Source organism: Eimeria maxima, genomic scaffold (genome assembly GCF_000499605.1).
Source record: "Eimeria maxima Weybridge genomic scaffold, Emw_scaff50, whole genome shotgun sequence".
Lineage (NCBI taxonomy): Eukaryota > Apicomplexa > Conoidasida > Eucoccidiorida > Eimeriidae > Eimeria > Eimeria maxima.
The window spans coordinates 48,946-65,027 of record NW_013566551.1 but is presented as its reverse complement, the minus strand read 5'-3'; the positions used below and the strand labels follow the sequence as shown (position 1 = coordinate 65,027).

General features: G+C 52.9%; 3 protein-coding genes across 3 annotated transcripts; 1 reads left to right on the top strand and 2 right to left on the bottom strand.

The window, feature by feature from the left end:
- Positions 1 to 239: 239 nt before the first annotated feature.
- EMWEY_00008160 (hypothetical protein, conserved) lies at positions 240 to 3,285 on the bottom strand (the record flags this gene model as incomplete). The annotated part of the gene is made up of 4 exons (XM_013482053.1): positions 240 to 818; positions 1,079 to 2,283; positions 2,636 to 2,782; positions 2,979 to 3,285. 4 exons carry the CDS (start codon positions 3,283 to 3,285, stop codon positions 240 to 242), a joined length of 2,238 nt encoding a protein of 745 aa, XP_013337507.1.
- A 2,721-nt stretch (positions 3,286 to 6,006) lies between these two features.
- Positions 6,007 to 11,834, bottom strand: EMWEY_00008150 (X-prolyl aminopeptidase, putative; the record flags this gene model as incomplete). Its single annotated transcript, XM_013482052.1, has 15 exons — positions 6,007 to 6,201; positions 6,446 to 6,548; positions 6,902 to 7,014; positions 7,202 to 7,272; positions 7,609 to 7,717; positions 7,884 to 8,115; positions 8,341 to 8,414; positions 8,619 to 8,834; positions 9,098 to 9,497; positions 9,654 to 9,802; positions 10,006 to 10,082; positions 10,279 to 10,405; positions 10,506 to 10,609; positions 10,860 to 10,969; positions 11,605 to 11,834. The coding sequence occupies 15 exons, from the start codon at positions 11,832 to 11,834 to the stop codon at positions 6,007 to 6,009; spliced, it is 2,310 nt and encodes a 769-aa protein (XP_013337506.1).
- A 1,098-nt stretch (positions 11,835 to 12,932) lies between these two features.
- EMWEY_00008140 (ww domain U1 zinc finger domain-containing protein, putative) lies at positions 12,933 to 15,820 on the top strand (the record flags this gene model as incomplete). Its single annotated transcript, XM_013482051.1, has 5 exons — positions 12,933 to 13,007; positions 13,212 to 13,509; positions 13,705 to 15,198; positions 15,312 to 15,442; positions 15,635 to 15,820. 5 exons carry the CDS (start codon positions 12,933 to 12,935, stop codon positions 15,818 to 15,820), a joined length of 2,184 nt encoding a protein of 727 aa, XP_013337505.1.
- Between the last annotated feature and the right edge of the window lie 262 nt (positions 15,821 to 16,082).

Here is a 16,082-nt window from a genome sequence, read left to right as displayed (position 1 = left end):
ACGATACAAAGGCAATGAAAGATCGATGTTAAGCCAACAGGATGTATTCCACTGAACAAACGCACTTGCGACAAGTACGCGTTACTCCACCACACCGTCACACAACAATACCGGAACGAAGTATGCCCTTCCTCACAATATACTTCCGAGGTCAGCTCGTTCGTAGCACCGTCGGCTCCTGCATTATCTTCTGAACAGGCGACCTCATTGGCAGGTACAGCCGTCGAGCTCCGCTTGCTCTACCGTAATTCAGAATCAACATGACTGACTGTGCCCGTCGCAATTTGTCCCGCTGGTAGGGGATCAGTGGGAGCTGGAAACGGGAGAGGTGTGTCAGCTTCGGGTTCTGGGGGCTCTTCAGCCTCCCTCGATGGGGAAGGAAAAGCAATGGTCACGCTGTCTGACAGGGTTGGAACCACCTCCGGAAAACCGGAGGCCGTTGAAGGGGCCTTTGCCTCGGCTGTGGGCAGCTTCTCAAACAGAACGGTGAGATTTTCAAATCGATCGTCGTCCCCCATAGCGGCAACTCTCACGGAGTTCACTTCACAAGGACTATCGCCGGCAGATGCCATCAGCGCAGCAATTGCACCGTCCACTCCACCCCCTACATCTTGGTCAGCTGACCACGCGACTGGGTCTGTGTACACCCGAAATGACGTCTGTTCCATTACTTGCCTGAAATGAGTCGGCCGAAGCTCGTAGACTAACGAAATGTCAAACCCCCCCGGTGCCGGTGACATTCTATACGTGAAGGCCGTTCCTGTGTGGGAGACTGAATGGTAAGGCAAGGTTAAGCTTGTTGTGCGTGTTTCTCCAGCCTGCGACACCAAGGTAGCTGAAGCAACATGTAAAGAATGGGCCACGTACTGCCCAAACCAACAATCTTAGTTGTGTAACATACGCAGTACAAGCCACCTGCCAGCCACCAGCATTCGCTCACAGCTCTTCGACAAGACAGAGGTAGATGTTCAGCAGCAGCCACGAGAGGCACTTGCGCAACAAATAAAACGAAGGCCATTCACGCAGAGTGTAGAGTTAACTATATCGTATGCACAGACAAACTATTGGTCGGACGCACCTTGCTGTAAGTCTTTACATCGAACGTCCTGTTCAATGCGTTGAGCTCCGCCGTTAGGCAAGGCGCTGCACTGATGGTAAAATGCATGGGGGCACGGGTAGCAGATACCCGAGCAGAGCCAGCCGAAACATAACTCTGAAGTAAGAACATCATATCTAAAGGAATGCACATCCCGGTGTTTGCGTCCAGCGAGTAACCCGGAGCACATAAACAACGGTGCGCCAAAGCACCCTGGATGCATTCCATAACCGCCTTTGATTTTCCACAGATGGAAGGATCCGAGCACTCAACAGCATCGCAAGCCTTCATCACAGGGGTCGTCTCGTTTCCGACGGTTTTGAAATTCGAAACGCATTGACAAGAGAAAGCCTCAGATCCGTCGGAAACGCAAAGTGCATCGGGTCCGAAAGCTTTGCAGGTGTCAACCTTGCATGCAGGAAGAGAAACGCACTTCCCCGTTTTCGTGTGCAGTGCGTACCCCGCCTTGCATTTGCAAATTTGTTTTCCCGAGTCTTTGTCTACCAGACACGCATCTACTGCTTCCGTTGTTCCGCAGTCACTGATCGAGCAGCTGGTGGTGGAAAGTTCGCACATCTCGCGATTTCGGTTGTAGCGCCATCCTGGAAGGCATTCCGGCAGACACTCTTTGGACGCGTTCATTTGAAATCCGCTGGAGCATGTATATGCTCGTTTATTACCTAGTTTGAGGCATGCATTCACGCCTTCTTGCCAACCACAGGCAGGTGAATAGCACTCGTTTTCTACACACTTTCGTAAATTCGCATCCCATTTAAAACCTTCTTTACAGGCGCAGATCCTGCCGCCAAGCCCCATGGAGCAAGACTTCGCATCGTGTGCCTCAGCCGGCCCGCAGAGAGCTGCTTCTTCTTCTGTGCACTTCTGCTGGCACTTGTTGTCTCGCGCATTCAATACGTACCCGTTACGGCACGTGCAAATAAACTTTCCAGTTATTGGGTGTTCCCGGCAAGTATTTACTCCCTCAACGGGGCCGCATGGGGCCTCTCTAGCACACCTATCGAAAGGAGCCGGCACGCATTTGTTCGTCCCGGCATTAAAGACATAGTTCATCTCACACACGCACGTGGCCTCGTACTTCGTCTGATTCAGTGGAGTCGTCACCACCTTAGATGGGTAGCAAAACTTCACGGCATCTGCAGGGCCGCAGGCTCCGTCCGCGCAGACATCTGAGGCACACCCTCGCAATGGTAGCAGCCACTAGCACAGAGCGCAGCTTCAAAGCCTACTGGCAGCGATAAACTAGGCAGCTAAACACGAAATACGCAGACGCCGTACCCTGAACACGGCAATGAATCATCACTTGGCGGAGTAGCACCGCTATACAGAGGCTCAAGACTCAGAACAGAACGGACTATGGGACCGGTAATGAAAAGGCGCATATGCCGCTATATTGAATGAGCCATCTGTGGTCTGACAAACTGTGGAGTCTAACAAGCTGTGGAGTTGGACTGAACAATCCCAAGATCTGAAAGGCAAACTGGTTGCTCCACTGTAGGAAAGCTAAACAATAAAACTGACCCGCAACACACTTCTGCCGGCGTTGGTCTGCAACGAAGGAGGACTGACAGACGCAGGCAGCCCCTGACATACGCCCGCTAAGAGAAAGCTCAACGCAATGAGAAGCTCCGTCTAAAGCAGAGCACATGTCCCCGAATTTTTCGCAGCCTGCAGCACAACATCGAAGTCGAGACATATTCACACGCTCTACAGGCCTCCAGTTCGTACTAAACAAGACAGAATATGAAGCAAGCCAGCTGCAGGAAGCCGGGCTGTCAGGTTTATCCCCTGGTACTACCTACCCCAGCACCTGCTGGGGGTAGGCGGAGGAAAGCGACACGACTCAAAAATGGCGTGTGCTCACTGCAAGAATCTGGAACTTGCGGAAAGGAGCTGCTGCAGGGCTCTTTCTTGCACACTAGAGGACTGCTGGTACTTGTATCAGGACAGCAGAGGCCATCCCCGCAGTACGCTCCGGCAGCGTTTAGAGCGGGTTCCCTCCGGCTGCCGCACGCCACGCCCTCAATCCCCTTAAGACAAAGCCAAAATGCTTGGCCTTTGTGGATCAGAGTCACGTCATCGCCGTTTTCTGACGGCGCAGCGACACCGAACAAAACCGAGGAAACGGCGAGGACCACACACGCTGCCAGACAGCCCTGAGGGTTCCTCATACTCAAGGTGCAACGGCAAAATTAAGATTTAAAATGACCTGGTTGCTCCTAGCTAGGGTCATGCCCACACCTCATCGCAGCCAACGGGCCCCTCTTGGCGCGGTGCTGATTTCTGGCGGGATAGCTTAATTACAGTGATATAATGCCAGCACTCCAGGGGCACTTGGAAAAGCAACGAGCAGAACCGGCAGTAGGTCCCGCTAATAGAGGAGCGGAGCCAACCGCTGAAGTAATACAAACAGCTGCATCAGCGTAGAGTAGAGGGCCAGCAGTATTCCAGAGTCAATCAAGCCTCAAGGCCATCTAAATGTGGATCTCCGGCTTGATACTCCTTTGCATGTTAGCGTAATCTAACTGAACGCGCTTGAGACTGGGAAATTACGACGCTGGTGGACAAATGGCACCCGCGGGATTTGGAGGACACGCGGAGACAACAGACTGCCAGGCGCGTGCATATTCCTAGTTTCTTTTAGACAGATTATACATTTTAAATGACATAGGAACTCTGAGGAATCGGGTAAGATGAGCTAATGAAGAGAGAGTACACAAACCGAGTCGCCGTTGGGGCCCTCTAGACCGGACCGCTGCTGCATCCCTTGCGCTATCACGATCACTGTGAGTGATCTTCGCTGCTTCTTTCTACTTTCCAATAGTAGTGAAACTAATGTGTATTAGAGGCAAATGACTTGGAGAAGGTGAGGGTTGGAGACTGATTTTCGGGACAGCACGCTGCTGAACAAGACAGTTGCAAGAGGGTAAGAGGCCACCAAGAAGAGGCCCCTCATCACACTGGGGGCGTCACAAGTAATTTGCTACACCAGCTCTTCAGAAATGTTTTCTCAGCTCGCTCTTAACCAGAAGACATCTGCCTGCATGAAGTTGCGGCGAGCCCTTCACGACGAAGGCGTGACAGCGGCATTAGGAGCATCTGTTGGTTGATTGCCAAAGTGAGGGGCAGCGTGAAAAGGGCGCTGTAGTTATCCCCTTTTGCTGTTTAAGGTACAGAGTGGAGCACTGCCACAGGTGCTCGGGGGGAGAAGGCAGGCAGGGGAGTTGCTCTGCCTAGCCGGGCACATTAAAGCAATCCCGGTTGATGTCGGGGTTCCGCAGTTGCATTTACTAGCCACAAACGATCGGTGGCTCATTTCTCCGTTATTGGTTTGACACGCTATGCTATGCTGTAGGAGATACTGTTGCAAACCAAAGTATCAAGTGCCCAGTGCCCAGGATTCACAGTCGACGCAGACCGGCATCTAGGGTATAGTGCAGACGAGTGTTCCACCTATCTGTGAGCATTGACCTTGATAAGCGCCTCAGAAGCGGAAGTTAGTCGTGGTTTAGAGGGCGTTCACCAGCTGTGCAAATGCAGGGTGCTGAATCACCCTCATGTTGTGCGCTATAGACCAGCGGCGCCCTTGTGCCTCCAATTGCTTGGAGTCGGCAATGCTGACGGGGTGGAAGATGCAGGTCTATTACTGTTGGTGCTGTTTCTTTGGTGCATGCCTGCTTCTAATGGTGCTAGCGATTTCATTGCTAAAATCTAAGGGACAGCTCCATCCCAAACGGCAGACACTAACTGCCCCGGTCCCCGTAACCTTCGCCCCCACAAAAGTGAAGTGCAGAAGCAAAGCGCAGCTGATCAGGTGATAGCTTAACTTACAGCAAAGGCTAGGTAGACATTCTGATGGATAGCTCCCCTGCAAATCTACCCTGCAAATCTCACTGCCCATGCTGAATGCCTCGCATAGCTGGACGGTCCAACGCAACACCTAAGGCCTCAGGCAAATCGCAAACACTGTGTAAGAACTAAAATGAAGTATCGACAGCAGGGCGACAGTGTTGTTCCTGCCTGCCTTCAGGCTTTTCGAGCCCAAGCCTGACGGGTTTTCGTACAGCCTGCCCAATATAGCTATTGAACTACAAGGCATTAGGGAACCGAAATCAAAGGCCAGCTGCAGGTATACTAGCCCTGAAAGAGAACGAGTCTGAAATAGGGGGGGTTCGTGGTTCCTACTTAGACAGACAACTCATTGGGGACTCCACAGGAAACAGAAGAGTTTGGGGTTGGTCCACATGGAAGTTCAAGTATAAATGCGCTCGCGTGTCTATGTCTCAACAGCTCGAGGGATCCGGAGAATACCCCAGAGATGCGTCTTCTTTGAAGGGGCTGTTCTGCATGATAGATATCCCAAGGCACTCACATCTGCCACACGCATGCAAGAACCCGAGCAGGAAAGGGATACACGCATTCGCAAGAAGGCCGCGAAGACACACGTAAAATCTAATTGGAGTGTCAGAACGGCAATCAGTCGGGCGAAGGGTAGTGTCCCCTCTAAACCGCACGGGCGCCGGAGTATTAATTCACCAATAAGGACACAAAGGAAAATCCATATGTCCATAAAACCGCAGAGCAACTGTCGCTGCTGACTGACGCCCCGAACAAGCCCCATAAGAGCCCGTCTCATAGAGGCGCCGCCCAATCTATGGTGCTTTAAGAAGGCCAAGCGGCCCATGAATAACGCTGCCAGCACTGCGAGGAGCACAGGAAAACTAATGGACGACCTCTAACACACAAACTTCCCGGCGTCCTGAGCCGGTGTCCCTGCGCTCCTATAAGAGCTGCGGGGACCCAGGCCCCCACCCCCACCCCAAAAGCTTTACGCCTCTTGATATGCAAAGGAGAGCGGAATGCCACAGAAGCCACAGAAAAGACAAAAAACACTAAGGAAACTCCTGCTGCAGGAGCTGCTCCAGGGGTTTGGTATTCCTCCTTAACCAGGCGAGGACCTCCTCGCTGGTGACAGAAACCGCCTTGGGCAAAGGTGGGCAAAAGGGAGCCTTCTTTTCCTTAGCAGCCAGCCGAGATGATATGCGCGAATAAACATCTCCATGATAAGCGTCAAGCCAGGCTACCTCCTGAAAGACACCAACCCACAAAACGACGTCGTTTAGGAGCTGGTCCTGGCTGAACAGACCGACACTTTGGATGGTTTGACCCCTCGCTGACGAAGCGCGAAGCATAGGTATATGGATGGTTTAGGGTGCCCTGCCGGCCTGCATATGTGCTCGGGAGAGGCAGCCTAGCTACGAGAACAAGTTAGCTAGCTACAGTGCCAACTAGAACAATAGAGTTAATATCAAATCTGTTGTCCTAGCCAACCTGAGGAGAGAGAAGCGAAGCTTCTATGAGTCTGGCCTGAATAGGCACCAGAGTAAGAGACTCGAACTGTAGAAACCGACGACCCCGATAAATGAGGTCGCTCCTACAAGTAGCAACAACGCTCACAATATAAACAGCGAAGAAAGTGAAGGACGCCCACGCCAGCGCAGGTGTGGCACGTCCTGCATCCAAGGGTGCAAGCTACGGAACCTCTCGCGGTAAGTTAGCCATTCAGTAACAACCACGATGCAGCGCCACCAGCCATTCGACAGAACGTGCAGTGTTACCAGGTGACTCTTACGCAGTAGCGTGCGTTCCTTAGATTAGGGAGGCGAAATCACGTGGAGACAATCAGGGAAGAAAATACGAGCCAGCATGCAGAAGTGGGTGTGGATACGGTGGAAAGAAGCAGGAATGTATACTGTTGTATACCCTGGAAATGTGTTTGTAACTTACGGCTTCACCGCCGCCAGGTTCTCGATGCGAATTCCAAATGCCCCATCCTTATAGAAGCCTGGCTCTATGGAAAGGACAGCACCAGGGCGCACTTCGTGCAGGGAGGCCACCCCCTACACCACAGCGACCAAAAGCAGAAGAAAAATACTCTCGGTAAGCACGGCGGGCCAAAAGGAGAACGGGTAACAAGGCGTACACGTAAACTAACCCGCTTCTCCGCATGGGAAATCTGGGAACTAGCAGTACTAGTTGGTGGGAAGAAAGTCTCGGAGCAATGGCAACAAGACAGCTTCTCCTCACCGTCAAGCGGGGAGATATGCCAATGGGGCCCTCGTGCACATTTAAGAAGTGCCCAACGCCGTGGCCAGTCCCTGCAATGGAAAAGGAAATAGCATCAAATAAATTTCGATCGCCTTCTGCTATTTCCGATTTTTCCACCGTCCGTCTTGGTAATTTCACAGCTATGCACTCGTCCAGACGTTTGTCAATACATGACTATCTTCCTGCGCATATGCTTGTACATATGCGCCTCACAATCAGCTCCCCCCTACGTGTTTCTGTTTCGTTTAGCCATATCGCTGTCTCCATATCTGTCGGCCCTGCTGCGTTGGTCTCTACTTATGCCCTGCTCTTCCCGATCTTAAAGCAGCTTCTGGTACGATGTGCAATGCATGCAGGTTTCTGAGTTCTGTGGATGTTGCACCGACCGTGAAGGTAGTCTAGGCCTTTATTCCAGAGGTGCTGCCGCGCCAGTGCATCAATCTGAGGCCCCCTGGAGCCCTCAGGAAACTTCTGTGCGCTCAGCCCAATCATTCCCTGTTGACAAACCAACACTGACCCTCTGCTAGTCTCAGGGTTGTACGCATACCAGACAAGAAATCCGAAGCACAATCTGAAATGAAAAACGATACGCCTACCCAGTCCCTAAAAGGCAAGATGTGTCTACGTCGTACTTGGCATTCACGCGATCCAAACGCCTCACCTTGAGCACAAGGGTGTAAGCTTCTTTTTGCTCCTCGGTGGGCTGGCCCAAATGCAGCGTGCGAGTTACATCTGTTGTACCCATCAGGTACTGTCCCCCAGAGTCCAGTAGGAACACTGGGGTTTCCTCTTGAGCCAGAACTCCCCCACCAGGGCCTCTAACTGTAACACACAGCCCATCTCCAGGCTCAGATAATGACGCCTTGAGCTGTAGACTCGTCTTCGGGTCCGGCCTGGAAAATACAGAACAAGAAATAATGGTAAGGCATACAGCTGCTGCAGCTGCCTCTGCTGCTATACCTAGTACTCTCGGGACACCTCAGATATCCGTCCCAGTTGATAGCCGGTCTCGGGTACAAAAGCACATTAGTCGATGCTCGGAAAGACGGGCACACGATGGCAAGCACGAGCACGGCACAAGAGGTTTCATTGCCGCCATCTTCTGGCTGTGCGCCTACCTGTAATGCGCTAAGGCGCAGTTGGAGCCGAAACAAGATATTGATGTGAAGGAAGTCCCCCTAAACAACGAACACTTTAAGGCAAACCAACGGACGCAGAAAGAAAACTAAACTTCTTCCTTGATAGGCGACATGGACTGCGAGGGAAGCGACGGGAGCTCACTGCTTCCTCCTCCTCGTGGAGCTGCTGTTGTATCTGCTCTAGCAGGCGCTTCTGCTGCTAATTCAGCCACTTGAGCTAAGGGCAGTTTGATGTATGGGCTTTGCGCGCAGCTTACGGTAGCTTCTCTCGCCGCGTCTACCGCTTCCTTGAGAGTAAACTCTGTCAGGATGCATTCCCCTTCGCCGGGTAGCGGTTCCTGTTGCTGTGTTGCTGCTGCTCTGGCGTTGGCGAGTAGCTGCTTTTCAAACCAGCAGAAGAAGGTGGCCAAAGCAACCCCATCCTCCTCGTGCGCCTCTACCATTCCTTTAAGTTCTCTTTCGCCTTTACAAGCCTGAACACGTACAACAAGGGGCATTTCGACACTGCCAGACGCGTATTGGAGAATGATGGGCAAGCAAGTCCTGTGTGCCTACGGCGCTCCACAAATAGGCGCCAAACATTCCCAACTTGCTAATCTTGCTATATTTGCAGTAGGAATCCGTGCCGCTCCCCGTTTCGCAAGTCCCGGCGCCGGTGTAGTTGATGGGCTGTACACACGGTCAATTTCTGCACGGCAGAACATGTGGGTTTCTGGAGTCTATGTGAAGTGCAAACCTTGGCGACGGCGACAGGCGTGTCCTTGACAATGAGGCGTCTTGACTCGGCCACAATGCGGTGGATGGCCACGTTGATCTTGGGGTCCAGCCATGCGGCTTGTTGTGTCTCCACGGCTTCCTGCCTCGTCAGCTTAGGGCTTGGCTCCTGCAGATGAGAGTCGCCGCCCGACAGCAGGCTGTCAACGGCAGCCACTAGGCCCGCTGGTCTCTGCTGCTGAAGGTCCTGCTGCTGCCTCCCGTCTTCCTTTTTTTGCTCTCTTTGGTGGTGGCTACGCGCCTCCCAGTTAAGCAGGAGTTGCAGATCACTGGAGACCTCCTCATATGGCCTTAGGATGGCGCCCTCTTTCTCCAACTCAGCCTTGGCTTCTGTCGACACCCTACTGGGGTCTGTGTACAGCCTAAACAAGAAAGACAGGCATAAAGAGGCACTGGAATTGATGAAGGGTACAGGCTTAACGGGTTCAAACAGCCAATCAGGTGCAGATATATTGCTTCGCCGCAGCAGAGAGGGCAGTTAGAGTGCACTGCGGAATTCTTGGGCAATAATCGCTCACAACAAACGCCAGGGCCAGGCGTTCCCTTTCTGGGTTCCCCTAGAGGTTTCCAAAGGGCCTCTGACCAACAAGGCGTAGGAATAAAACAATGGGCTGTTTGGCGGATCCGATCCCCGCAAGTTCGTCAGCCAGGCCACCTCGTCCAAACTCTACAGCGACACAAGCAACAAGCTACACCTCCAAAATTTAGCGTTCGCAAGTTCACAGTGAATGCTGCATTGATATTTTCCAGGGTTCATGCATCTAGATTAGCAACAAACCATGGACAATGGCCGCAAACCTTCCTTCTTCGTCCAGCCAGGCCTAAACCCCTAAGCCACAACGCTGAACCCTGAGCCCTCGGGTTAATTACCGAAAGCAGCAGAATGTCAACGCCTTCCTTAGCCATTGCTTCCAGCGTTCTCGCCACCTTCTCCCGCGTGGACAGACCTTGAAGGCAACAAGAACCCTCAGTTTTGCCCACTAGATTCAATCAATAGGTCCTACTTGCTTAACGTTGACGAGGCCCCAGCTGTATCTTGCTGAGTGGTGATGATTGCTCTGCTGCTGCTGCTTGTCGTCTCTTTAAGCCTAGAGGGCTATTTTGTTTCCCTGGATCAGTCTGCTTCTGTAGGGCCCTGCTCACCCCGATATTCCTCTGGATGTACGTACACCGTACTGTTCGGGTAAGAGGGTTTTTGAGGACCCCACACCTCGTCAACGAGGTTCCTATCTAGGGGCACGACTTGTCTCCCAGCGCCGCCTTGCGTTTCCTGTGGAGAAGAACACAATGTAGGCCTTTTAACTTGCGTTTCGCTGTTGGGCTCAGAGCAAGGGTTCTCCCCGGATTCCGTGTGTAGTATCTCCAGTTACCTGCTGAGTTGTACAGTCCCCCCGTGCGAGGCTGAAGCCCGCATCTCTTATCTGATTGAGAAGACCCAAAGAGGTGGAGAAACCGTCAATACCCAGTCGCCGGACTGCAGCATAGACAACGCCCAAAACTTGCGCACTTTCGGCTGCATGCATCTCTTAGCGGGAGCTCCGCCGAGCTGAAGCTAACTGTGGAAATGATTGAAGGCGAAAAACCTCTGCATCCAATCAAGACTAAAAGAGAGTGCTCCGTATGAAACATGTTTGAGCCGGGAATTGCAGCGGACAGCGGTGAGAGGGCCCCTGCGATGGGGTCATTCGCTAGTCCGCCTCAGGTGACAGTTTGTCCACCCTGACTTTGAGGATTTTGTTTGAGGAACTGAGATAGGGTCGGCGTGTTTCCGAAGTCCGATTTCATTAGCTGCCACAAACCCTCTGGCAGCTGCTGCTCTGCCTGAGCGAAGTACCTGAAAATATAATACAACGCAACAAGCTGTACACTCAACATGAACAGGCGATGCGTATCTGAAGGTTCGTGCATAGGCGTCTACGTGCATTGGCCCGCCATTTTGATGCCTTACAGGCGCATCAAGGTACACACATCATAGGTATAAGGTTATCTATGTAAGCCATTAATGCACGTATATGTACCGTATGCACCCGATATTTGGCCTCGCTGCGCACTCATAACGATGGATAAATATCAGTGCATTGTCACTCTTTGCTGCCTCTCCCTGCCTCAAGCATTATCTGTCTGCTGCTGCTAGAAACAGTGTGTGCATCTCTTTCAAAGCAGACCGGCCATGGGTGTTACAATGGGCATGCATGCACGCATGCCTGTTGGGGACGAAACCACCAGAAGAACAGGGGCTTTCAGAGGCTCAGTGAAGGACGGAAAGAGGCACAGGTAGCAAGAAACGCACGGGGGCGAATAGACAGATATTGGTGAACAGAAAAAGAGCCAGGCAAGCAGGAGCCCTCAAGTGAACAGGGACGGCTCCAGGGGTTGTCTCGACAGGAGTAGCCGAACAAATTAGCTGACAAAAACGACAAGAAAAGAGAATAATACAGAGTATGTGTGTAAGCAATTGGGAACCCTGACCTCCCGTCAGTCCATAGCAGTGCCGCCTCCCGGGTCACCAAGGCCAAGCCGTTGGACCCACTGAAGGACGACAAAAACGTCCGCCGTGCGAAGGCACTTGCAGGAATTTCGCTTCCGTGTGCATCTGAGTCGTCCACTATGATTCCGTCGAGCTGCTGCGCCTGCAGAAGCAACCGCAAAGCTTCCAGGCGCCTAGCAGCCGTTGTTGTATCCACACTACTCTTCCCCATCGTGCTGTTGCTTCTGCTCCTGATGCTGTTGCTGACTGCCGAGTAGGGCCGAAGCCTCGGTGACAGGTAGGCGGCAAGAGAAGTGTCAAAAGGGACTGGGAAGCCCCCCGAGAAGGAGGCAGCAAACGAAAAGTCAGCGGACAAACAGCTACGGGCGAAAGACACACACACGAACAGCCGGCCCCACATATGCCGCATCGGCATAACCCTCCCTCTCTGCCTTTCTTGCAGCTGCTGCTGTTGTTGCACCTGCTGCGTCTGGTAGAGGTAGTGAAAGTTGCACAACAATCCCTGTTGACGTCGGAGGACACGTGCGGGGGGCTGCGGAATTGCCAGTAGTTTGCGTGCAGACTTGCTAAAAAGAAGTCAGTAGACAAGCAACAAATTGGACAATCGAATGGAGAATGAAATTTTCCCGTATTGTCTATTGCTTCATTGCGTATACACCGTTGAGTTCTTCTGTGCCGGGCAAGCGCCTGCGGCTGGAAGTACAACACACACAGGACTACTTAAAGGCGGCAGTTCCGTATCTGCATTTCATAATAAACCCATTCTTCTGAAATGCTGAACTAGCAGCAATAAAGCGTAGTAACACTTTTGTGTTGTTGGCGGGGGCCCCAGTGGCCGTCAGGCAGGCGCATGCAGGATGGCCGTGAAAGGCCCTGGAGTGTCCCTCTACATATGTAATCCCTGTTGACAATCGGAACTTCTACATTACTTTCATTGTTATATATGAATGTATTAGAATTAGCTCGAACTTTTTTCCCCGCAGACCACAACCACGTGACCCGCAGGGCGGCAGCCGCTGCAGTAACAGAGCTGCCACAGTCTGCGGCGATAACAAAGGTGACCCCGCAGCAGCAGCAAGCGCATCAGGGAGGATGCTTATGCCCTCACTTCACATTGGATGGCACTGCATAGACTCTATCGCCTAGCAGCAACAGCAGCATCTAATCGTTCAGTGATACCAGGAGCAACAGCCGCAACAGTGGCAAAAGCACCTGCGGAAAAAGCAGCAACAGCAACTGCATGAAATTTCAACTGGAGCCGTTATACTAACGGCATCTGGAATTGCAGCAGTGGCTGTTGTGTTTGAAGATGACGGAGCGTTGGGTTTCCCAGAAGAAGCATTACTGCCAGATATGCAATACATGGCTAAGCGGGCATATTATGGTATGTATAACTGCTGCACTCGTTTTCTCTTTAATTCCTACTGTATCTGCTGTTCCTTGTGCTACTGCTTTTGTTGCAACGGATTATCCACGGCATCTGCACAGGTGTCCACGCAACTGTTTTTCTGACAATCGTTCTTATGTTTTACATTGCCAAATGCTGACGGGTTAGTGTTTGCATCCCTACTCAAGGTTTTGTGCGCAGAATATAAAGAAACATGAGCAGTCGACGCGGCACTTAGAAAATGCACGTCAACAGCTCAAGGACGCCTACCAGCGCCACCAGGACAAACAGAAGCACGAGCGGCTGCTTGAGCGGGAGCTGCAGCAGATGGAAGCTGCTGCTGCTGCTGCCATGCGAAACGATGAGGCCCGCCAAATATCTCACTGCGGCGGAGGCCCTCATAGAGGGAGTCTTCCCTCAGCCTATGATCAACTTCAGGCTCAGCGGGAAGAGAAGGAGAGAATTCAGCAGTTTTACAATCAGCGGAACTCAAGCAACTGTAAGTTGCGAGGGTTAGGGTTTAGGGCTGAGGTTTCAGGGTTGCAGGTGTTGATTGTGGGATTTGCTTGCAAAGCAAAGGGTGGCTGCCAGGGCCTCTCTAGAGCAGCATTAGGAGGAATTTTCTTGCCACCGAGGCAGCGATTGTCAACCGCATTGTTTGGGCACTCTGTGTGTGGAAAATGCGCTGCAGCAGGTACAACACAAGCATCTGTCAGCACTAGCGACGAAACCCGCAGCAGCAGCAACAACGGCGACGCCTGGGAGTTTGTGACGGACCAGGGGCTTCCTTTTTTCCGGAATAAGATCACAGGGGATGTTTCTTGGACACCACCACCCGGTGCCAGCTACGTTGCAGCATCGGCAGCAGCAACTGCTGCTGCGGCCGCTGTGCCTGCGGCTGTCGCTGCAGCTAGTGCAGCCCCTACAGCTCCTGCTCCAGCACGCCCGGCGTTGCGAATCCTCAGTGTAAAAAAGCCGGTGAAGAAGGAACAGCCGGACACGACGGCACCCGTATCTCCACCTACTGGGACAGCGCCTACTGTTGCAGCACCTGCAACGTTTGCTGGTGCTGAAGGACCACTAACCGCTGCTTCGGCAGTACCTGCTCATGTTGTTGTGAAGTCCGATTCCAGCGAAGCATCACCTGCTGCTACCGCTACAGCGCCAGTCCATGCTGCGGCTACTGCAACAGGTACTGATACGAGTGTGTGTGGTGGCGTTGCTGCTCTTGCAGCAGGTGTTGATATTCGAGTAGATGCATGTGGGCCTGATGCAGGTACTGACGCTGCACCTGTTGAAGCGCAAATGCCTGACTTCATCCCGTCAAGCAGCAGCAGGAGCAGCAGTGGCAGCAGCGCCATCCCTGAAGGTTATGTTTTTAAGACAGGCCATATGGGCCTCGGATTCTATAGGGACAGGCCCGTACAGCAGCACCACCGCCACCAACAGGGGCAACAGCGGCGGGGCCCTTCCAGCCGTGCACTTCAGCACCATTGGGGGCATGCGCAACATGAGAGGCAGCAGCACAACAGCGAACAGAAGCAGCAACACACACAGCACGCTCACCAACAATTGCGGCATGAGCGGCATTGGCAGAAGCAACAAATAGCGCCTCTCAAGCGGCCTCGGGAGGAGGCAAGCGCAGATGCCGTTTCCCCTCCAGCAGATGCTGCTGCTGCCATTGCTGCTGCTGCAGCCGAAGCTGCAGCAGCAGCGGCAACCCTCTGGGGATCCGGGACAGCAGCCAGTGAGGACAAGGACAGCAGCGGCGGGAGTCAGACCGGGACGGCAGCAGGTGCCGTAGAAACTGAGAAGGGCCTCACAGGGGCCCCAAGCGAGGGCCTGCGTAGGGCAGAAGATAAAGCTTCTGATGATAGTGCCCAAGAAGGTAGAGATGGGAGCATATCCGACGAGGGATCTGGAACGGATGGAGACAACTCGGAAGAGACAGAAGAGGAAACACAGGGCGCTTCAGCTACTGCAGCACCAAAAGAAGAGCTACGCTCAGCAACAGCACAGAGGCGGGTGGTGCCTGATACCGAGGGGCCTGTAATCGGTCCTTGGGTGGAAGCCAAGGACGATGGGTGGGATGCTATTGCCCGCAGGCAGCAGCAAGAGAAACAGCAGTTGCTGCTGCGCCAGGAGCAGCAAGAAGCATTGGAGCAGGAGCGGCATGTGATTTCAGGAGGTAAGAGCAAATGCATTTCTCTTAAGGCCCTCACTAACATCGGCGAACTTGCGAGTCGAAACCACAGGATTAACTCAATGGTTTGGGGTTTCTAGTGCAAGATTTGTTTGCAGTGGAACAGCTACGGCGGCTTCGAGCCCAAGTGAAGCGCCGGGGGGTTCACCACGACTTCTCTTGGCAGAAGGACGAGGAGGCAGAATATCTAAGTACCAGTGGCAGCACCACCAACGAGCAAAGCATTGAGGTGGGAATGGCCCGTCTTTGCACAGCTGTCTGTTCTCTGATGCTGTTTTCAGGTTTTGTTCTTCTCCCAGTCTGTTACACAGTTTATTTTTTCTCACCCTGTACCGCTGCTGTGTGCTGTGGGACCCGTTTCGCTGCCCCTTGCGTAGATGAACAGACGGTTGTCAATGCTCTTTAATTTGGATGGTTGCAGGGGACGCAAGTGTGGGACTCTTGCCATACAGCTTGTCTGAGTGCTTTCAGATTCGCAGCCGTCAGCGCCCCGCAGCCTCCAGGCAGCAGCAGGAGACTGAGTGACTCTCCGTTGGTTCATTTGTCCTTGCGTTTCAACCGATCGGTAAGCGAATACGGCACGAAGACTCATCATTTAAGAGGCTGAACGACTTGAATGCAGCAACCCTGAAAGCAGCAGCAGGAACACGATCGGCACCTACAGCACACAGCAAAAGCAGCTACAGCGACTGGAGGCAGAAAAGCCGCAAGAGGCATACCCTCCACCACCACCAGGAGCACCGCCTGGGGTATTTCTGGAATGCATTGAATCTTGTCAAATTGAGCGTTCTTCTTCACTGTTTTCCGTGGGGCTCTGGTAGGCAGCTAGGCAATTCACTTCCGAATTACTACGGGCTGGTGCCCCACAT